The 24,462-nt window shown below is 35.5% G+C and overlaps 1 protein-coding gene across 1 annotated transcript; it reads right to left on the bottom strand.

The window, feature by feature from the left end:
* LOC125681133 (uncharacterized) lies at positions 1-24,399 on the bottom strand. The gene is made up of 13 exons (XM_048921072.2): positions 24,030-24,399; positions 23,166-23,437; positions 17,025-17,156; positions 16,628-16,763; positions 15,475-15,636; positions 13,581-13,738; positions 12,921-13,109; positions 12,765-12,805; positions 8,070-8,183; positions 7,868-7,951; positions 6,695-6,736; positions 6,565-6,584; positions 1-573 (listed from the first exon to the last, which is right to left on the bottom strand). The coding sequence occupies exons 1-13, from the start codon at positions 24,138-24,140 to the stop codon at positions 346-348; spliced, it is 1,689 nt and encodes a 562-aa protein (XP_048777029.2). The 5' UTR covers positions 24,141-24,399; the 3' UTR covers positions 1-345.
* Between the last annotated feature and the right edge of the window lie 63 nt (positions 24,400-24,462).

Below are 24,462 nucleotides of genomic sequence, written 5' to 3'. Positions count from 1 at the left end.
AACATTTTGATACCCTTTAATATAAACCAACACTCTTTCTCATCCATTGTCATTTTCAGTTCTATACGTATTTGCACAGAAAGCGTACTATGCGTTTGTGTTTGGAATCCAGTATGCATGCCTAAAATTTACGGACAATTCAAAAGTTTATAGGAAACATAGAACTAGGCTTATAGACTTAACCGGTCATTTCCTACGATTAGCTGTAACGTCATTTTTTTCATAATTGGCATAATCATAAACCATAGATAAAGGAAATAATGTAAATCTTCACAAAATACATGTATTTGTCCCGAAATAGGAAAAAAATGGACAATAGTATAATCATTTGCTTTTGTTGTTCCTTTATTTGCTATGCGTTGTATGGGTTATTGGTAAATCCTCATTTTGTGTCATATGAAGATCTTCCGGCACCACTCTTCTCTTTTTCTTCTCTACCACTCTTCTCTTTTTCTTCTCTCTTGAATCTGGCCTTTTGGCTGCAAACAGAAACCACCAGCAACATCCTACTGTTGTGCACGCCAAGGCAACCCCTGCGATGGAACCGACAATTGCTGGGGCGACTTTGAAATCCTAAAAATAGAATACATGCTATTCAAGTAGGCATAGATCTCCATGAGTTCATCTTAGAAATTACATTCATTGACAAGATGTGATGCACGATCGCTGGTTAATCAATGCAAGATATACGAAGACACATAATGTAAATATTGCTTTTTAAATTCGAGTACTACCGGTTCTACTTGTCATGAATATGATTCTTTATGATATTTTTCAAAATTTTAGTTCAAATTGAATCCTTCCAAAGCCACAAGAAGGATGTGTCTGGTCAGCTTTGGACAGAATTCGGCGCCTGTACATAATCAAAGTACTTAAAAGCGCTAAGCTGACTTCATGAATTCTGTATGTAATGTTAATGAGCAGGAACAACATTTAAAAAAAAAAAGGTTTATGCATTATTCTTTATTTTCGCATAACTAAGTAGTACATTTTCTGTAAGAAAATAACAAATATGGATTGGAAGCAATGTCCTGAAACTTTTCAACACGTAAATATAAATTCTATATGATGTTAAAACAATGGTCACTATAATTTTGATCCCACACTAAACTAAAACCCTGTCTTTGGATCATAAAATTTACAATTTTGGTAAAGGACACCTGTAGTTATTAAATATCTATAATCAGAATTTAGTATCAATAGCATTACCACCGCTGTGGTGGTCCAGAGGTAAAGTGTTCGCTCTGTATGCGGGCGGTCGGGGTTCGAATCCCGGCCGCGACAGACCTAGTTCGTTAAACAGGTAGTGACAGTTCCATCACCAAACTCTCGGCATTAGGTGTGAATGTCACGGGTCCTCGGAGATGGCCTTTAAAACGGATGTCCCGTGTCACAGTAGGTGTGGCACGCTAAAGAACCCTCACTGCTCAATGGCAGTAAGCGCCGAGCATAGGCCTAAATTTGAAACCCTTCGCCGGTCTTGGTGACGTCTCCATATGAATTAAAAATTATTGAGAAGAACGTTAAACAAGATACGATGAATCAATAGCATTTAAGGCTATCAATCAATAGCATTTAAGGCTATGTTATTCAAATATTTGACAAATGAACACTTTATACCCTGTTTAGCTCCCACCCATCTTCCCAAGGCAAGGGTTTCTGATCCGCTCTGCTCTGGTCCCTGGATCATTAAATGCTTTACATGACTATGTCAAAACACACCAATAATGCAGGATTATGAAACGCTTTACATCCATTTTATTACCTTACCAGAAATCATTTAAATACACACATAAACATGCATCTGTATGATTTGTACTACAGAATCCAGTGCATAATTATCTGTAAATAGCAATCAAACCATGAAAGTGGAATTATTTTTTGTAATCAATAATGAAGTTATTTTCAATTCAAAATCAGGTTGAAGAGAATCTGAATCCAAATAAGTCCGATAAATACATGTATAACTGAAAACAAAATTTAGGAAGTTATTTAGAAAAGATGTTCATCATACATGTGCAATATTACTTTGAAACTGAATACTGCGTCATCAACAAGAGTGGAGATAGCTCATTTTTAACATGAAAGTTAGTGCAAGAGGATATACTAATTCAAATATGATGATGAATTAGATTAACATATAAGTATGGATTTACATTTAGCAATTGTATTGATTGTTTTTTATACGTAAATCTAAAAACAAAAAAAAACAAAAAAAAAAAAAAAAACAAGAGTTTGTACACAGGTATATTAAACGCTGTACTCATCAACTTGTGTGTATTACACTTCTTGTGTAAAAGCTCATATTCATATTGCAAAGGAGACTCATCCGTTTGTCTGAATGGGACATAATACACATTGCTATTGTTTCAATTTTATAAAACAGTTCTTTATATGAAAATGCTAATAACCTTAGCAAAAAACCATAAGATTCGAAGCTTGTGTAGGAGTTCTAATATGAAAAAAAAAAACGTAACAGAAGTGACTAGCAATAAATATGCAAAATTTACAACATGTAAATGTAGCTAAATGAGAATCCCAAACTAGGCACTGAAAAGTTACAAAAGTAATTTTCAAACGGTAATGTTCAAACCGTTGTTAGAAATAATGAAGAGGCATCTCACCAAAAAACTAAATGCATCTTTTTTATATGAGAAGATCGTTCAGCGAAAACAAAATGTGGGGACAGGGAACAACGACAGTACATCCATGCCCCTCCCCCTTCTTCATCATTTGTACGTTCGGAAATACATGTAGCATATGCATGTCATTGTCAATTGTTTGTTTGAAGTACAAAGAAATTGAAAACACGATTAATTTTCGTTGTATGTAGCGTGCTGTGGACCGCAAACCATTTCACATTCATGCTTGACACAATGGCAATGTTTATCTAACACTTGTTCTAAACATATGTATTTCAGTATACAGCCCTCGTAAAATTCCACGCGGTGTTTTGAATACTTGAAACCGGGATATTGTCTTCCATAATATGATATAATATAATATAATATAATGTTGTACCTTTTATCTTTTCCTTGTCCCAAGACTATTATTTTAGTCTCATTTTTGAAACTAAATCACGAAATCAAATTTGATTGTGTTGACGATGATTCTGAAGAATATCTTGGTTGTTTAGAAATAATAAAGTAAGCTTAAGTTACACCGTTGCATCCTCTAAATTTCTGCATGACCGACTTACATATATGATCTGGGAAGGTGTAAGCAGTTACGCAATATCATCCTTCTGAGACACCGATCTCTGTCCTTCGCTGTCAAAGCATAATAGTGCACAAATTCTTTCTCGTTCACAATGGACGCGGATCAGTTAATTTTTTACTGTGTTGCACACATTTTTTCTGCGTCGGACAAAAATTTTGCTGAGTCGGAACAGCAGCCAAAACACACGTGGAAAACCCTCCTGTTTCGTGTATAGCTTAATGACGTGGCTTCTAATTATAGATTGCACCATGCAAATTGATTTTCCTGGCCTCTAAGCGCCATGCGAAGGTAACAATGCAAAGGCACCCTAGCTAAAACGGTTTCATATACATATTCTTATTCAAATTTAGATTTTGAATCACTTTAATTATTACAGACGCAGATTCAAATGGGAATTTTAACTGAAGAATGACCTGCATCTGTGTCTCACTTTCCCCAAGAATGAGGACAAAAATATCACCCTTTTTATACATATTTTGTTCACTGTTCAACGAGCTGTATTTCCGGGGGGAAATGCAACTGCAGATATGAATGTTATCCCCGTGCAAGATCGGTTGCAAAATTACTACTTTAAACACGACTTGACTACAGCGATGCATAAATTCGCCTATAGGTGGCGATAAACCGGAAACATGATGACGAAAGCAAAACCCAACTGGCGGCAATAAGCGCCTAAGCTACGCTTAGCGCTTAAAAAAGTACTTGTATCAACTTTCATTATCGGCCGCCAGAAGGCGGTTGATTATATGTTATGGTTTTAGAAAGACGTCAGTGATTTACTGCGGTCCTATAATATAAGCTTCTTTATATATTTATATATATGCAAAGCCCCCATTGTTATCTGATTATTTCATTTAAAAATCAAATTGCGGTAGTTGCAGATATTTAATCACGATTCTGATCAATAACAATAATAATTTTCGGTATACGGAATCCGTCAAATTGTACTACATGTATTTATTTTCGCACTGCAAGAGAACTCAACTTTATGTTCTTAGATTAAAGTAACCAGAGTTTGTAGTATTTAGTTTCTCTTTGTTGTGCGCTGTATCTTATTCATTTTTTTTTTCTATAGTCATACATTATTTAAAAAAAATATAATATTCATCAAAAATTGAAAGGACTATTTTTTTAAATAGTTAAATACATTCTACATTTGAGTATTTTTTCCTTTAAAGATGAAAATTAATTCATTGGGATTTTATTTAATGCAATGGGATATTATCTGAAATGTGAACAATATCCTTAGCCTCTCATAATGAACTATATATATATATACATGTATATCGAGGGATTAATGCAGGTGAAAAATAAGCTTCGATATAAAAACATGAAGGTTTCTAAATGGTTGGTTTTACATAGCTTTGATAGTTAACAGGGTATGCTTACTCCCAGGCCCCTGATCTCACCTCGGATATTTCCACGGGTCTGTGTTTGCCCTACTCTAAATTTCGTATACCCTATGGCAATTTCTACATGATTGCTACGCGTATCCATGTCCCCCACCGCCGCAAAAAAAGTTGAAACGCAAAAGTTCCATAACGCCTGTAAAATTTGTCGAATAAGAATGACGGCGCGATATGATCAACTACAGATGGTGACTAACAATCCTACAAAATATGAACAAAATCTGTTGAGCGGTTTTGGAGGAGCTGCGTCCACAAAGTCAAGTGGGACGGACATTGGTATTTCTGTCCCCTTCCGCGTTGCAGTGGGGGACTACATTCTACAATGACCATTAATCGTTATTTTAAGTTTTTCACATTACATAGTATTGATAGTTACCAAGTAGTTGGGCCGAATTTGACCCTTGTGTCAATAAGTTTTTCTTGTACACTTTCTTATTTCTTATATCTACATTCTACTCTCTTTTTGTCGGAATCCCAAGCCGTTAAAATAGACATACTCTATCTATCAATCTATCTATCTATCTATCTATCTATCTATCTATCTATCTATATATATATATATATATATATATCAGGGCACCAATCCATCTGCTGCACAACCAAAAATTGTGAAAGAAAAATTACATGATCGACATCCGGTTGTGCAGTAGACCCCCTAGATTCAGTTGCGTTGGGGGTAAGTTGACCCGTGTAAATCAAATTGGGCATTAATTCGAGAGAAAAAAAAGAATGTGATGCTCTAGGCAATGTAATATTCTATGATTTCTTACTGGAAGTATAGTCAAGGTTATTGCAATGGACGATGGATTAAAACTGAAAATTTCGTCGAAGAAAAAAAAGGAATACAATCATGCCCCATGGCAAACTAACATTAACATGATTAAAATGGAGGAAAACCCGTTACTCCATCAAGTTCTGGAACCTATATGAACGCGTTTTAGCTAATGACCCCCGCACAAGATTTTGTTAGAAGGGTGACATAGACGCTTCTCGTGCGGTGTCGGTGTACCGCACCCCGATATTTACAAATTAAAGGGGGGGGGGGGAAAAACAGTCCAAAAATCACAAGAAACCAAAAAATATATACTATAGTAACTTCACATTCTTCAAGGGTAGAACATGGAAACTATGAAAATACATCGAGGGCTTGGCACATAATATTTCTTATTGAAATTACTGTATTAAATAAGTTACCGTAATAAAAATATAATTATACAAAATTATCATTCCTGTATTTTTTTTCCCAACTTGACTCGGTGAACGTCGATGAGTTGTCATATCTATGAATTTTTTTCGATGAGTTATAATAGACCCGATTTTTTTTTTAGATTGAAGTTATTCTTTATATTAGCCTTCAAGTAGTTTAATATTCAAAAATAATTCAAGCGTACTCCACATGTAACATAAAATTGTAATAAACATTAGAATACAACCATACTGTGTTTATTTCGGGTTCAATATATTTCATTTATCACTTTATATCTATATATTTATCCGTGAAATACAAAAAGGGTGTGCGGTGTTTTGTGGATGCAAAAAAGACTGATTTGCAGATTCGCACAACTAGTAAATTATTCAAGAGGTCTTGAGATGGTATGGGGATTTGAATCCCGACAAGTGAAAACTGCAAACATATACACATAATTAGCCATTTGAATTTGTCATTCTTCTGCATAAAATTGTTTCTACTACCTAATTTTGCTTAATATAGTAATCAATATGTCTTAATCAAAGTATGGCGTCATAATTGAATCTTTGTCTCAAGGGGCTCTACAAAAGACATACATCGTCAGTGTGGTTCGATCAAAAAGAAATAGAATGGTTTCTTTCATCCCCTGCAACCAGATATCTTTGACGCTTGTGTCGTGGGGGGGGGGGTATATTTTTCTTTGTTTACATATGATATAAGGATTGGTAAAAACAAACTGAAACTCACCGATTTGGTTGGTCCTGGACCTGTTAAAACATGTGGCATTAGTTTACAATTTAAGCATGTTAAGAAGAAATTTCACACAAAAATCTCCAATCAAAATTAATTGTTTAAAGTATGTATAGAAAAAACAAACCCGTGTTTAAAAGTTCTATTTCACAGTCAAGTCCGGTGAATCCTAAAAAGAATTTTTAAGAATTTTAATAATTCAACAACTTTCTATTCTTATTTTTTTTTTTTTTTTTTTTTTTTTTTTTTATGATGGCGAATAAAAATCTACATTATTCCATGTCTATTATTGAAAAGGAAACAAAACATTAACCATATCAATTCTAATGAAATAAATATTTGGAAAGAAGGTGTTGCACATCTTATGTTAATTTCCCTAAAGGTGTTGCGTGAAAGATTGATAAACTAAATTACTCAAATATATAATGAAACCAATTGAAACTGTCTCGATTCAAACATTTTTCAAAATAAGTTTAAAAGGCGTGTATTAACAAGAATCAGCCAAAATAATTTGAGTTTAAATCAAGCAATATGCGCTTCATATGATTTTAGCATTAATATACAGGGGTATCCCCGGAGGCATTATGTAAAAAAAAATTAAAAAATTGAAACGATTTCACTAATATAATTTTTCCATCGACATTTAATGTCTACTGCATGCTTCAGTCGGTAAGGTCGCAGACTTCTTAAATGTTAATATGTTTTCTTTTTTAAACGACCGGGTTCGAATACCTCATGGACACAAGATTTTTTCTTCTTCATATTATGTTTTCCATCTAGATTTTTTCTTAATTGAAACACAGTTCTAGTATTTATAAATGTTTCATGTCAAATTTCTGTTTATTACAATGTGCCGCTTTAGAAATAACTTTCCACTTGGACACTGTTTAAATAGTTTATTTATGCTGTAAACGACTTCCTTTCCAAGACGTGAATGGGACTCACAACAAACACGCTGAATACAGCATGTGATGCATTGTACCTAAATGTTTTATTAGTCAAGGTTGCCAACGATAACTTGTGTGTTTTTCTGAGCGAATGGTGAAAAGGCTTACCCGTAGTACCGGGGAATCCTACAGGTACATGCATTTAAATGGCAAATACGCAATAAGATTTTTAAAAAATCTGGATGAAGCTCAGTTCTACGTCACGAGTGTTTAAATATCTGACAAGGAGTTCCGATCAGAGAGACATCGCTTCTGTGCAGCACCCTCTTTTCAAATTTTTATTTTCAATTTGTCCAGAAAGAACAATAGACGGGAAATCATAAACCTTATCTATTTTTAAACTTTAAAATTACCTGGAGCGCAAGCACATGTGTACATAGTTCCCGTATCAACGCACGTTCCATTATTTTTACAAGGAAAGTCTGCACACGTTACTTCTGCAATTGAAAAAATAGTCCGTCGATCGTCATCTCATCTGTGAATATCTTCTATATAGACTAGTTCTTGAGATGATTTAGGTATTTATAGCGTTTATCAGAATTACAAGAACCTTACTATGTGAACAATCTTTTGGTTTGTATCCGTGGGGACACTTGCACGTCCATCTTTTGAAGAGATCGACACACTTTCCGCCATGACGGCATGTATGCCCCCCGCAGTCATCCCCGTCTGTGACGAACATGAAAAATGTGAATGTACAATTAAAAATGTCCTTTAACGAATGCATGCATCTGTCTTTATCTATTTCCTAATGTGATTTACTAAAATACTGTAATATGACGTATTTTCATTTTTTTTGGTTCGGTCATACCTACGAATACAAATACTCCGCGAAAATACAATATAGAAGAACAACATTCAACCACGAAATGAAACGATCAAGAAGGTATTCTCTTCTAAGGATCAATAGCACATTACAGAAGACAGTTTATATCAGCGATGGAACGAGGGCAATATGTGCAATATTTTTTATAATAAATACTTTTAAAACCATTTGATTTGATGAAAAAATGCAATCTTAGTGGAAAGCCACCTGGAAAACATTAAAACTGCAAAATCTACAGATCAACAGCCCCATATGTCATGATTCCCTGAACTGACTGCCTATATGCAATACGATTTAGAAGGCCAAGATATACTTGAGAATGGGGGATTATATTACAATAACGAATCCAGTAAACATCAGCTCCAGACTGTATTCTTTTCAATCTCTCCATAATATGCGACAAAGACCAAGATTAAAAACTAAATTATAATGCATTAAGGTAGCTCCATCTTCATGTGACGTTATAGGCTTTTTGCAGTATTGTGTAATTAAACTTTGCGCATGATAGAAATATATCTTTTTGAGGAATTTTATTCACTGGATAAAATAACAAGAGGCCCATGGGCCGCATCGCTCACCTGAGTCACCTTGGCCCATATCTAATAAAAGAGTTTCCATATATATCTGCATATAAAACTTTGGTCCCTATTGTGGCCCCAACCTACCCCCAGGGACCATGATTTTTACAAACTTGAATCTGCACTATGTCAGGACGCCTTCATGTAAATGTAAACTTCATTGGTCTAATGGTTCTTGAGAATATTTTTAAAGATTTTCTCTTTATATAAGTATGTAAAATTTTGATCCCCCTATTGTGGCCCCATCCTACCCCCCCCCCCCCCCCGGCATGATTTTAACAAACCTGAATCTGCACTATGTCAGGAAGCTTTCATGTAAATGTAAACTTCTTTGGCCCAATGGTTCTTGAGAAGAAGATTTAAAAGATCTTCTCTATAAATGAGTATGTAAAATTTTGATCCCCTATTGTGACCCCATCCTACTCTCGGGGGCCATGATCTAACAAACTTGAATCAGCACTATATCAGAAAGATTTCTTGTATTTGTACTTTCCTAGTTCAGCGGTTCTTGAGAAGATTTTTTTTTTAAATCCCTATTTATTCCCATGTAAAACTTTGATCCCCTATTGTGGCCCCAACCTACCCCTGGGGGCCATGATTTGAACAAACTATTTCAGGAAGCTTTCATGTAAATTTCAGCTCCTCTGGCCTAGTGGTTCTTGAGAAGATTTTTAAATGTCCCCACCCTATTTTTGAATTTTTGTGATTATCTCCCCTTTCAAAGGGGTATGGCCCTTCATTTGAACAAACTTGAAAGCCCTTTTCCCAAGGATGTTTTGTGTAAAGTTTGGTTGAAATTGATCCAGTGGTTCTGGAGAAGATGAAAATGTGAAAAGTGTACGCCGACGCCAACGACAGATAACGGGCAACTTGTAATCGGAAAAGCTCACTTCAGCCTTCGGCTCAGGTTAGCTAAAAAAGGGTATACTTCTGATACTGAAAAAGTTTATATTTTCGTTGAATAATTATTTATAACCAAAAAAAAAAGGGTGTCAAGGGCAATAATTCCTGTGTCGATATTTTCTCTGCTGTGTGTCTATTATACAATGATTACAAATTGGACACTTTAACAAGTTTTTATGTATTTTTGTCATTCTTTTTCATGAAAATGTGCGATTTTCTGATGTTGACATATCTATATACATTTTAAGGTCACCTGAGTCACTCAGGTGACCTATTGCTATTGGTCTGCGTCCGTCGTCGTGCGTCATCCTTTAACAACTTCTTCCCAGAAACTACTGGGCCAATCTTGGTTTGTAGCATCTGTAGACGAAGGAGATCGGAAATAGTAAATTTCATTACCCCCTCCCACCCTAAGGGGCCTTAATTTTGGGGTAAAAACTGTAAAATTGTTGTATTTCTTTTAAAATCCTCTTCTTTACTCCTGGCCATCTAAAGAGAAAGTGAGTAAATAGTAATGATGAAAAAGGAAGCTTCTACCAAAACTGTAAATTTCATGACCCCGGGGTAGAAGTTCTGACCCCAAGGTGGGGCCAAACTTGGTATATAGTGTTTATGTTTAAAACACTTAAATAACATTTTCTTTAGTGTTTTTGATAATAAATTGAAACTAAATGGATATTTAGAAAGAGCAGGTAATCCTTTACCAAAATTGGAAGATTGATTATCCTCGGGGTAGGGGTTCTGACCCCATGGTGGGGCCAAACTTAGTATATGATATTCATGTGTAAGTTTGCTGATACTGTATAAAATCTAAATGCATACCTAGGAATAGCAGAAAAGGATGTACAAAAATTGTGAATTTTACAACCCAGGGTTTTGACTTCAGGATGGGTCCAAATTAGTCATATCTTTTAATGTTAATACACCTATTATATTATTTAAAGCCTTTTATCAGTGTATGCAGGTAGAATAGGATTGATTGTATCTTGCTTAACGTCTCGCTCGAGAATTTTTCACTCATACGGAGACGTCCAGATGAAATATATAGGGAAGACCTGGGGGAAATAGAAAAGAAAGCACAAGAGAGGCAGTTGTGGCGTCAGCTGGTTGAGACCTTATGTGCTGATAGGCACGAAGAGGATAAGTAAGTAAAAGTAAATCAGTGTATGCACTTTTGAGGGCATATTGCAGTTTTAAGAATACATTTTGTTTTATACTGTTGCTGAATATTAGAATTTAGTTTAGATATTCAGATCAGGATTTTTTTTTTCTAGTGATACTTTTCCACTAGTACTCAGGTGACCGATAAGGCCTGTTGGCCTCTTGTTTCCACTTTGAACCATTGGTAGTTTACATGAGAATGGAACTACCTTAACTTTGCATCATCTCAAGGACCGGGTCCGCATATAGCTCTCTCCTACCCGTGGCTGCTTGATCACATAAAGTATCATAATCTGGAATAATTACACCTAATGTGTGACGTCATGTCAAACCAATGAAAATAATTGTTTAAAAATGATGGAAGGTAATCAGAGATGATGATGGCTGCGGACAATACAAAAGCATATCTTATCTGCAAAGACTTCGTTATATTAACAGACCAAAATTCAGATCAATGTGTATACACAGATGTAGTAGAATTTACCGACATAATGAAAGAAGCAGGCATCAATCAAACAGGGTATTTGTGCAAATTCTGCATAAATATATGCAATAAAATCACAAAAATCACTTTCGTTTTTATTCTTATAATGATATGGAATTTCTTCATAGCATAATAACTTTCCGAACCCACTCGGCACTGAAAGGAAACGTCTTTGTCATCTAAAAGGGACTGGATTGTTCTCTTTTGTAAATCACAAAGTTGAAACCTGGGCGCCGCCATTGTTTTACTAATATTTTACAATGAACAATACGTAAACTGCGATTTGATATTTAGAGATTGTGTCGAAGGTCATTCTCCGACTATGCTCTCCTCGCATTGATCAATATCTTAATGAGTTACAACGTATTCTCGTTTCATTCAAACATAGCAAGAAGGGAAGGGTTGTTCATTTGGTCGTGGTTTGCGATGATGTTAACCCAGTAATGAAATAGTGAAGATAACGAAAAGTTATCAATCTCCAAAATCCCATAAAGAACATAAAACTGAGAGTAGGACGAACATGGACCCATACACCAGAGATGGTTTCAGATACCTGAGAGGAGTAAGCATCCCTTGTTGGCGTTCATACCCATCCTGAGCCCTGTACTAGTTAGCACCTTGACAAGATAAATGGAGTAATCCGTAGTCAAAATTTGCATGTAAATAACGGCCTAACAATTTACATCAAACATGTAACACAGCAATTGACCTAATGACGGGTTGTATTTCAAAACTAGGTCATTATAACGACCATAGATTTTGCGAAATGCTGACTTTAAACGAAGCCATTATAACCTTAAACATCAACTTATTTGTATGTAACCTGCCTCGATTTCAAAATTGATCATGTGCAGAACATGCTCTCGCGTATCGAATCAGTTGAGAGACATGAACAACATATGTGGGTGATAATGGAATATTTTGAATATGGAGAGTTTACAATGGAGAAGCTAAAGTCACCCTGTTTATCATAAATTGAATTTGCCATTAACATAGATCTGTGTTTAATAAAATATCCACATATGAAGTAGGTATGGAAGACTGAAGTGTCTTTTATTTCGAGTTACTGGGATATATATAGAATCGACATATAAATGAAAGCGAGTATTGTTGATAGACAAAACGTCATCGATTTGCCTTAATGTTGAAATGAAGGCCACAACAAGAGATTTTCTTTCTTCTCATGTAGAAGCTTTTGAATATATTCTGCTTCATGAAAAAACACACAAAACAGACCAACTGATAAACGATCACAATTCGTAGTAATGTATTCATCTTTAAAAATAGTAATGCCATACCTAATAATATTGCTGTGTAGCAGAATCTGTCTGTCGTTAATCTGCAATAAATCATTAATAAAACATTTGATTTAAAACAATTAAAGTGAATTTCGTCATTTGCTACATTTGTCGCTTATGTTATGGGCTTATGACAAGAAAGTTGTTTTACGCTACCCTTCCATGTCCTGTCCCCAAACACACAGCAAAGTGTCGGCATACTGACGAGAGTCGACACTACTCAAGCTCCAGACGTACTGAATCCGTCTGACGTCATCGCGGAATCTCACAGCTGTGGAGTTTTCGTCATCTATAAGAATCGTGTGGGTTACACCGGCAAAGAAACTGGTGATGAAGTTGGTATCACTGGGAAAAGAGCAGAAAATAAAGAATAAATGTCAAAATGGGTGCAAATGACATCGATTGTGTGGACCTAAAATATGTATGTACCAATAATACAGGTGCTCGTAAGTCCTTTGTGATACTGAAGCAAGAATGACCAGAGTGCAGACAGGTTTGGTCGTTATACTTACCATATTTCTTTGTTAGTGGTAATATTTTTGGTAATTAGATATTGCTCTTTAAAATCTCATTTTCATGATAGTCCTGTTTCATTGTTTACAGTCTACTCCGGATATATTGAAATTTAGGGGACTAACCTGAATTGTTCATTACAGTATGAATCCAAAGTTTGATATAACCGAGGTTGAACCATATAATATAGTTACTGGGGATTCATTTTTACTTCATTATAACTGATAGTTTAATATAAGCGACTTCAATATAAGCGGAGGAAACTGTATATAATAATAGATATTTTTCGAGATACGCTATTACTTGATATCTGGTGACTGCATATATACAGCTCCATTGAACTCTAATGGCTTTCCTCCGTAAGATACACGAAACAGATTTTGGGGGTTGGGGATGATTCCATCTATTATCATTCCCGTGTTTCCACAAGGTTGCCGTTTTGCAATTGTCCGTATCGTAAACTGCAATACACATTTTTGATGAATTACAATATCACTAAAACAGATTTGTAGAGAATCCGTTTAATCAATTGAAATTGGATTTGTTATGGTTCCTAAAAAGTGACAGTGGCTGAATGAACATGCTGGAAACTACAGACTAAAATTAAATACAACAGAAAAGACTAGTACACGTCATATAGCCAGGTTTGTTTTGTTTCACGTCCCTTCGAAAATTTTCCCCTCATACTGAGACGTCACCAGTTGTAATTGAAGTACTTAAACGCTTAGCGCTTACGGCCATAGTTGTGAGGCTTCTTTAACGTGCCAACGCCTGCCGCAACACAGGACCTCCGTTTTTAAGGTCATATCCGAAAGACCCGTGATTCTCACTTCTCACTGCCCGGGCCGATCGTTTGGCGATGGAGTAATCACTATCTATGTTTTACGTCTTAAGGAGGTACTCTACATCCTCATAATGGCTGACTTCCTTTTAAAACATGGATAAAAATATAGATAAAATATAGTTATCAGCAATATATGTTCATTTCAAAACTCACCGCCTAGTTGAGTAGCTCAGTAGGTTAGCACGTCGACTGCCGAACTGTAGATTGCTGATACGAGTCCAGCTAGGGTTTTAAATTTTTTTCAGATTGGTTTCTACTAAAACTACATTTTTTGACTACATAAAGTAAATTTGAAAGTTTTCAGTTTCAAAATATTGTTGTACATATCCTCCACTTTTCATCCATATCAAACTTTCTCCGGTGTAGCATACCTCCTTAAGTTGGACACAGCCATGGTACGAGCGTGGCTCTATCTTACGCGTGGTAATACTTAATGAAACCTAGAAATAATCACTTCTCTGGTAAGTTTCTTCTTGTCTTGACCACCTTACCAATTTAGCTTATTTTTGCTGACAGGGCAACATAAAACCTATACAAAATTGTTCGTCCCCAGCACTTCGCTATAAGGGTGTTTTACTATTTTCCAAAACCATCGACTAGGATTAGTTTAAAATATGTTTTAATATACAAAATACATGAAATAGTTTGGGTCGACAGGAAAGTTACCAATTTTGTTGTTATCATGTGTTCCACATTTGTTTTGGGGAAGGGTTAATCATTATTTTCGATTCTGACTTTTTTAATATGGAAATTAATGAGTATCGGAGAAACTGACAAATGTTTAAGACCGGTCGCGAGTAGTCTAGTGGTTAGGACGCTGATAGCGGATAGTCTAGGTTCGATTCTCGATCCCCGGCGACGCATCAAACCCAAGGCATTAAACATAGGAAATGACTATTTCTCAGCCAAGTGTCTGGCATTAAAAGTGAAGGTCACAGGTGTTTCGGATATGATCTTAAAAACGGGGTTCTTGTATCACGGTAGGCTTTGGCACGATAAAAAAGACTTCCACCTCTACAACCTCCAGCCCCATGAATAGATCAAAATTTGTCGCACTTCATCTAAAGCTAGTGACTTCTTTATTTGAAAGCAAAATTCCTGATTTGGACGTACAAACTAATGATAATGTATAGATTTTAGGACCGGAAATTACTGTTGTTCCATTCCGTTCTTTGTTCAACTATCTAAATTACTTGAATTGAAATAGTGCCGTTTCTATGGTGGACCTAACAGCAGATTCAATGATTACATTATGAAGAGCAAGAGGAATTATTAAAATGATTCAATATGCGTTCTACAAATATAATTCGAAAGTTGAAAACATGGAAGATTCTTATACATAAATTTACTAACCTGAGTGGGTATTTTGCTGATGGGCCTTCGGATGGACCTGACCTGGTCTCCGACAGATATTGTATAATCTGGGTAGTCTTCCACCATAACTGTGATCCTGTAGTCTTTGTTGGGGTCGTAACCATACTGAGTAGTAGCAGGAATAGTTAGGGAGCATGTCTCCTGGTTAACGAAATCACACAGATAGAACTCATTGGCATTTAAATACAGTTGTTCAATATTCCTAAACAGTTTTAGTTATTAAGTGTACATGTCTCTAAAATGGGTCTTTCTTACACTTGTAACAGGAAGGGAGAAAATGCTACGGACCAGACTTGGATTCGAACCCGGGGGCCCTGAATCTCTAGTCAGGTGCTCTACAAACTGAGCTATTTGGCTACCGGTGATCGATCCTGGCTGACCGCTACATTCCTCCCTCCTTAAATTGTCTTTGTCCTCTAAGACACCCAACCCAGATTCTTTTGCCACTGGCAGTACTTTCACCTGCAAGTCCAGGGGTGGTCAACGGCACCAAATGTAACAGGATTGATTGATTGAATATTGCTTAACGTTCCTCTCGAAAATATTTCACTCATATGGAGACGTCACCACTGCCGGTGAAGGGCTGCAAATTTAGGCCTATGCTCGGCGCTTATGGCTTTTGAGCAGGGAGGGGTCTTTATCGTGTCACAGCAGGTGTGACACGGGACCTCGGTTTTTTCGGTCTCATCCGAAGGACCGCCCCATTTAGTCGCCTCTTACGACAAGCAAGGGGGTACTGAGGACCTATTCTAACCCAGATCCCCACGGGAGACCGGGATTCGAACCCGGGCCATTGAATCTCTAGTCAGGTGCTCTACCAACTGAACTATCTGGCTAGAGATTCGAATCCCGGTCTGGTCCGTTGCATTTTCTCCCTTCCTGTTACTCACTAACACTTGTAGAACGTCATCAGATACCATAATATAAATGTACATACATCTATTTGCTCTTAGCTGCAGATACAAGTGTTCACCTAGAAATACAAATCGTTATGCAACCATGTTTTTGTAAGTATTTAAAAGATTGTATACCGGTACTTACTAAGTAGTGTTTGTCCATTATTGTGCTCTATGCGTGTATTTAAATCTCAATTTAATTATGATAAGCAACTTTATGTTCAACTTTGTACTACCCAGCTCAGCGTTATATTAGGAGCGCTAGTACAAGCATCTCCACATTCGCCTGGACTGGCCAGACGACATCGTACAGAATCTGCATCCGGGTCGTCGGCGGGAATGTTGATCACTGTAGTGCATCCAAACTGAATACTGTTAAGTAAAGTGTAAATCATAGGTAAAGTTATTTCTTGTAACAAAATATACACGAGAGTGTGTAAATTATGAATATCATGTATGGAGATTGCAAGTAACTTTTCACTTGAAGGACGTACATTGTACAACAAGTAGTTCCATATTCATATGCGTATTGTTTACAACTTCAGTGCATTCATGAGGAAATGCCTATCATTACAAGGCAAAAGCATTGGAAATGTCAATAGTATAATATATAAACTCAATATTTAGGCATACCCCAGAACTGATGGTACTGCGGATATTGGGCTGGCATTAGGCACGCCAGTATCATTACGTATACCAAAGTCAAAACCAGCCACCATCTTACCCAGTCCAGGGGCGGAGGCCAACCAATCAAGCCCATTTAATCTGTAACAGAACATGTAACCACAGACATGTAAATTAGAGTCAAGTTTACAACGTTATAGAAGGTAAATGAATGCTAAAATTGAAACTTCATTGTGATTCTTCTTTTTGTAAGTCACAGTTCTTGGCTTCAAGATAAATGTTGCATAACTCACTGAAATTCTTGAAACACAATTCCTAGTCATTTTAACTATACACTCAAACATCGTTATACAATACTAGTATTCCATTCTTTCACGTTCCTAGGCTCTTTCACATACGTGTTATGGATCTTTCAGGATTTGTGATTAAAGATGTTGGAGATTCTGTCAAGAATAGCTGTGAATTAAGTGGATCTCGAACAAAGTCTCCATTTCATACTACACACCATCCTTACGGTGTTCAAAAGATCACTTAATCTCTGAATATCACACTTGACCAACCCAACCAAACGGGTAGTGTTGTAAACAGCAATCACCAGCACCTGCTGTATTATAACACATTATTCTCTTTATGACGTGTGTATCTATTTTCTAGTATTAAGCTCAGCATTATGGTGGCACATTTTTACCATCGCTTGTCAAATAATTACATCGACTTTTCTGTTAATCAAGCCGACTTGTCATATTATTTTGTGCACTTGTTAAATTTTTTTGTCCACTTGTCAATTGATAAAAAGTTAGAATAGTAACCGTACGAAATGTTTTTAAGCCCAATATGGGTCCCGTGACTAAAACCCGGTCTTCGGTCCCGGATTTCTTTATTCGATAAAAACAGAATATATCAGGATATTTGAGCCCCATTTTTCGTTAACTTAGTTATGACATATCATTCTGATAGTTGATTGATCATATTATTATTTTCTTTTTTCATAAGGGGCCTCCGTGGCCGAGTGGATAGAGCATCAAGCTCAAAATCACACGGCCTCTCACCTCTGTCGGTGCGGGTTCGAATCCCGTTCGCGCCAGTAAGTGAGAAAGTTTCCCAGTTTACTTCCGGAAGGTCGGTGGTCTCTTCCCAGGTACATTTTATCTGGGTTCTCTCTTCCACCAATAAAAATTGAGCGCCACCATGTAACTGAAAAATTGTTGAGTGTGGCGGAAAACATCAATCAATCGATCTTCTTTTCAATCTTCTTTCGTAAAATAATACATGTATGTGAAAACTCCGGGATCCGGCGGTGGGACCGACAAATAAAATCGATGCTAAAAGCCAGTCCCGGTCTCGACATTTTCCCTCAATAGCCGCTTTAATCTACCTTTTCATAAGAAAGATAATTACGTGATACTCAATGGTATCCCTTTGTATACATTATGTTTCTGATTTATTGTGTGTGCGTGGCTTTTTATTTCAATTAATTTTCTTTATATTTACGTCAGAATCGAAATTTTCTCCCAATTGAACGCGTTACACTACCTTTTCATAAGAAGATAAGGATATAGAAGAGAAATAATATAGATGTACAGTACTTATCCTGGTGTATTTGTTTGTAATTGACAGTTAGTTTATTTGTTCATTTATTTTATTTCTTCTATTCAGGTTATAATCAGTTTTCAAAGATACATGTTTTGTATTCCGAACCCGATCTCTTTATATGTATATTTTATATTTGTATATAAGCAGTGAATAATAACGATAAAACTCTATTTCTTCCTTTCTTATTTGATATTTAGTTGGGTTTTTTCAGTTGTGGTTCTTTTAGGTGCAATGTTTTTTAAAAATTCACCTAATATATTTATATAATATTTATAAAAGTGCGCCATACATAGAGGACATGCTCACCAAAAATGTCAGAATCTGTATACTTATACAGAAGATACCCTCTGACTTTAGATGGTCTTCAAATAATCTATGGTATGTTTTTACTTTATAATTAATATTATGTGGTAACTACATGTATATTTACTGTGGATAGTTATATACGTATATGTACAAACGTATTAATTATGCTGCACAAAAACTGTTTATATCCTATTTTCAAATATCTTACATTTCAAAATGCATAAAGTTGACACAAACTGATAATGAAATCTACATTTATAAATATGCAAAAAATACATGTAAATTCATTTAAGAAATAAATTTCAGTTTTGAAAATACAAATACTGTTAGCACTTCATGAAAAGTATGCCTGCGTAAAGCATTCCATACCCTCATGTATTTTTACTAACCATTCAAAAGTTATGGCTAAGGTTCGCGCCAGAGTGAGAAAGATTCCCAGTTTACTTTCGGAAGGTCGGTGGTCTCTTCCCAGATACTTTGTATCTGGGTTCTCTCTTCCACCAATAAACACTGGGCGCCACCAGAAAACTGAAAAATTGTTGAGTGTGGCGGAAAACATCAATAAATAAATCAATATGGCTACGGTAAAAGATTTTCAAAAGTAGGTCAAATTTCAAAGGTGAAGAATTGCATGTAAAGAAAGGTCTTGTCACAAGGAGTAGACATGTGAAATGTGAAAACCCTATCAACATCAACATTCAAAAGTTATGGCGAAGGTTCAAGTTTTTGCTAACAAACAGACGGACGGACCAAACGCTATATATGCGCCCCGAATATCCGATTACGGGGGCAAAAAAACGAAATTTAACATTTCCTTTTCAAAATCATTATTCTTGTATTCATATTCAGAATCTTTCTGGAAGAGGGAGGGGGGGGGGTGTTGACGAGAGTGCATATTAATTTTGTATCGCTATCAACAATAATTATTCATGTTTCAATTATTATAATAAAATTTAAGGACAATGTTTTTTTCTTTTTCATTTCACTAATGAACATAATTTTTTTTTAAGTACTTCATACATGGTGCATTCTGGACTCTCATGTTTTGCACGTGCACGCTAATTTGTATTATTCTAATTTTACATAAAGGCTTTTCTTCACTGATTAAAACAACTAATATGACGTCATAATTTAACAACTTCAGGCGATTCTCACAATACACTCGTAATTAAGAGAAAAAGAGCAGTCAGCCAGCACATGTACAGAGACCGGGTTCGGAATATAACACTGAATTTGAAAATTTTATCAACCGTGTGGTCAGGTGTTTGACCTGAATGACAAAAATGAATAAATTAAAAAATATATATATGCAGCAGTAAATTACAAACAAATACACCAGCAAAAGTACATATATATTATTTCTCTTCTACATCCTGATCTTTTTATGAAAATGTAATGTAACACGTTCATTTGGGAGAAAAAATCACGTACATGTAGTTGAGTTCGATTTTGACATACAAAGGAAAATTGGAATAAAAAACCCAGATACAATGAATCAGAAACATGTGTATACAATAGAAAGTCATTGCGTATCACATCCTTATCTTTTTTTATGAAAAGGTAGATTAAAGCGGCTATTGAGGGAAAATGTCGAGACTGGGACCGGCTTTTAGTATGGATTTTATTTGTCGGTCCCACCGGTCGCGGAGTTTTCATATCATATTTTACGAAAGAAGAAAATGATATGATCAATCAACTACCGGTATCAGAATGCAGGCATGAGACGTCATACCTAAATTAATGAGAAATGGGGGGGTTGGGTTTAAAATATTTTAATATATTCTGTTTTTATCGAATAAAAAATCTGAGACCGGGACCGAAGACCAGGTTTTAGTCAGTACCCTGATAATGTGCCATTTGCTTAACAACATAATGAACTGACAAGCCGACACACAAAGATCAGACAAGTCGACATTATGTTCTGGGAAATCGACATAATGATCTGATGTTACGGAAACATTTTTAGAAGTGACCCCACTTGTTCTCGAGACATTAACGTGTCGATATTAAAAAGTCGATATTTTGCTGATTTTAACAATCAAACGACTTTTTAAACTCAATAAATTTTCATCTTTATGCAATGAACGACACATTTTTCTCATCTTAATTGTTGATAATCAACATGGTGACTTGTATCTGAATTAAGCCAATAAAATAAATGTCGCCCTGGTTATTACATAACTTTTGAAAGATAATATTTGTTGCAAGTCGCCAAAATAGTCAAGATGCCAATTTTATGCTCAAAATTATGGAAACGTTAGAGTGACTAAACATCAATACATGTATGTCGATATCAAGAAGTCAACATGTCGCTGATAATTAAGAATGAAACAACTTTTTAAACTCAATAAAGCTTCATCTTCATGCACTGAACGGCATTTTTTTTACTCGTCTTGGTTGTAAATTATCGCCAAAAATTTAAGTCAATAAAATGATTGTCATCCCAGTTATTATAAGACTTTTGAAGTCGCGAAAGAATATCGACAAGTTGACAATTTTATTCTCTAAATTAATACATTTTGACAATATCTTCTCATTTACTCAACCAATCGATTTTGATTACGCCATTTTGATAACAAATCACAACATTATTAATGTCGACATATACTTGACAAATGTTCCCTTAAAATTAATATGGCATGACGCGATGTCCTTTTTTTTTTTATCCAACTTTCAAGTGCCAAACTGAAATACTATAAAGTCACAGCTTTACATAGTCATAGAATTGGTTTCATTTTAGCTAAATGTTCAAACCATGTCGAGTTAATGTAACAGTGAATAAGTCTGAAAACGATGTGAACAAATCCGATTTCACTTCAGTTGTTTGGTTGATTATTGTCAAAACTTATTTATTTTGAGGATGAAATTGACATCTTTTCAGTTACTTACAACAAAATTACAAATGAAATGTATCTTTCAAAAGTTGTGTAACAACCAGGGCAACATTCATTTTATTGGTTTAATCTTTGGAGATTAGATACAGGTCATCATATTGGTTTAACTACCACCAAGATGGAAAACATTTGCCGTTCAGTGCATATATATAGATGAAGACTTATTGAACTTAAGAAGTCGTTTAATTGTTAAAATCAACGACATGTCGATCTGTGGATGTTTATCGAACAAGAGAAGGCACTTAAGGAAGTTAAGGTAGTACCACATACTAATAAAATCAGTCCTTCTAAAATTCAATATAAATGAAATCTCCAATAAATGATATTATCCATGACATATTATTTGGCTTACTCTGAAAATGTGGGAGACATCCATATATTGGAGGTCTGAGGGTCTACATCTTAAATGCATTTATTTCACCTTTATGATTAAACTGTCTATCATTACATGTAGACATAATATCTGACAAGTGAAGGCAGAAATATGCCACCAAATATCATTGGATTTAGACACCTTAAATAAGACAACGACCTTTGTTCTATTGTAAAACACCCGAAAAGGTTTTCAAGATTTATGAAGAATAAGTTTCATTGATGAACCTCAGTCTGGCCTGAACTTCAAAACCTTATCTGAACTTCAGAGCCTTACTTCAACTTCAACAGCCTTACCTGCATCTCTGGACCTTACCAGAACCTTACCTGAACCCCACAGCGTTCCTGGAATATCAGAGCCTTACGTGAACCTCTAATCTCAGAAAAAGTTTCACTGATTCATTTAAAGTAATAACTGTGTATTTACAATTTAAGACTTGCTACTTTGTCGTAAGTTGTTTTGTAAAACGGGCCCCTGGGCCTTAACAGAACCTTACCTGAACCTCGGAGCGTTACTGGAACCTCAGAACCTTACCTAAACCTCAGAGAATTACTGGAACTTCAGAGCCTTACGTGAACCTCTGAACCTTACCTGAATATGTCGGACATGTGCATATTCACAAGTATGTAAATAATGATTCGCAATGTATCTCTTTTGTCTTTGAAGTTCATGATTTTAGATCTTTTTCTAAACATTTAATTTTTTGTTTTCATTAAGATTTTATATATTCACATTGCTTAGTTTGGTAAAAAGTAATGGAGATATCGAACTGTGATTCTACAACACGGACCCCTGGACACACCAGACGTGGGATCAGATGCTCAATAGGATTAAACATTCCTTTTTGACCGGTCACACCCGCCGTGAGCCCCATATCTTGATCAGGTAAAAGGAGTATTAATTCGTAGTCAAAATCAGTATGTAAAGAATGACCTTACTGTTAGACAGCATATTTGACCTAATAACATAATGTATATAACGTACGAGATTTCATATGTGTTGTTTATTGTCCACCCACGATAAAAGAAGTAACGCTCTCCTTGTTCCCATCCAGACACGTTGCTGCTACTGACGGCTGTTAACGTGTAACTGACGTCATGTAGGTCCGTGATGGTGGAACATCCGGCGGTGCACCGCCATTTTAAAGATGAAAGCGCAGGCGGTAGCGATATGAATAGGTTTCCGATGTCTTGCTCAGAACATGATGGACCACAGGGTCCTGTACCCCTCTCCCACACCAGTCTGTATGTTAATCTCTGGAAATGAAGAAATATTTCATTTTGTATTCTTCGGGAGTTATCTTCATACGCAAGTCTTTTTCTCCACAAAGAACGCATCTATTTCTGTTAATCATTACGATTACTATTTATGTCTTACAGCACTTTTCCCCGGACAGTACTGTGTATATTGAGTACATAGGTTGACGTATACTTTTGCGGTATTGCAAATTTTTACTCTCCAAAGAAAATTCCTTCAATTTTATTACTGTTATTTTGTTGTTCAAATTTGTTCCCAGTATTTAAAATACATACAATGTAATACTGTTCAGTTATCGGAAAATATTGAAATATCAAAAGAAAAATTATACTCAAAACCAGTCAAATAAATGTGCTTTAGAATTCATTTTTTATTAAAAAGAAAAAATCTCAAAAGAATTCTACCATTTAATTTTTTGATGGCTGAAAATCGTTTTGAGAAAATATTAAAGCGTAAAATCGAAATCAACATTGATCTACATAATATACATCGTAACAAACTAAAACTTTTTAAAATCATTACATCACTGTAAGATATAAGTGAAAGAAATTTAGCGAACCATTTACAACATATATATACATGTCTACTTACAGCGACATTGTTATGGAAGTAGCTGCTGATGGTGCCTCCTAAGAAGTTTCCTTTCACGTGGAAAAAAATAAAAAATAATAGGATCTCTGCGATAAATAGTAAAGTTTTCATTGGAAATGGACTAGCTTAAAAGAAATTTTATGGTAATTTCAGGTCCTTATATATATATATAGAAATCGCAGTCGCAGAGTAAAATATAAGACGCTAGGATGTTATCTGTTTGAAGAAAGTTTGGAATGGCGCCATAAATATCATGATGAGTAGCAATTCGTCAAATTAAATCAATATACGACTGTCCAGTTTTTAATATGTCCTATATGAAAATACGTCTTATCGCTTGCAATATGGAAATCAAACAAAGCAAACGAGCATTCTAAAGGACCCCACACTTGTTGACCTTTCACACCTATTATGAAAAACGTACTTAAATGTT

The sequence above is a fragment of the Ostrea edulis genome, chromosome 2 (genome assembly GCF_947568905.1).
Source record: "Ostrea edulis chromosome 2, xbOstEdul1.1, whole genome shotgun sequence".
Lineage (NCBI taxonomy): Eukaryota > Metazoa > Mollusca > Bivalvia > Ostreida > Ostreidae > Ostrea > Ostrea edulis.
Note: the sequence above shows the minus strand (reverse complement) of the source record. Positions and strands in the feature narration are given on the sequence as shown.

Excerpts from the sequence above, each read along its gene's own strand:
- LOC125681133 (XM_048921072.2), bottom strand. The coding sequence starts at position 24,140 with ATGAAAACTTTACTATTTATCGCAGAGATCCTATTATTTTTTATTTTT. Across the intron at positions 15,637-16,627 it reads CTAATATAACGCTGAGCTGG|GAGACATGCTCCCTAACTAT; the intron begins GTAGTACAAAGT and ends TTCGTTAACCAG. Across the intron at positions 12,806-12,920 it reads TGGGGACAGGACATGGAAGG|ATTAACGACAGACAGATTCT; the intron begins GTAGCGTAAAAC and ends GATTTATTGCAG.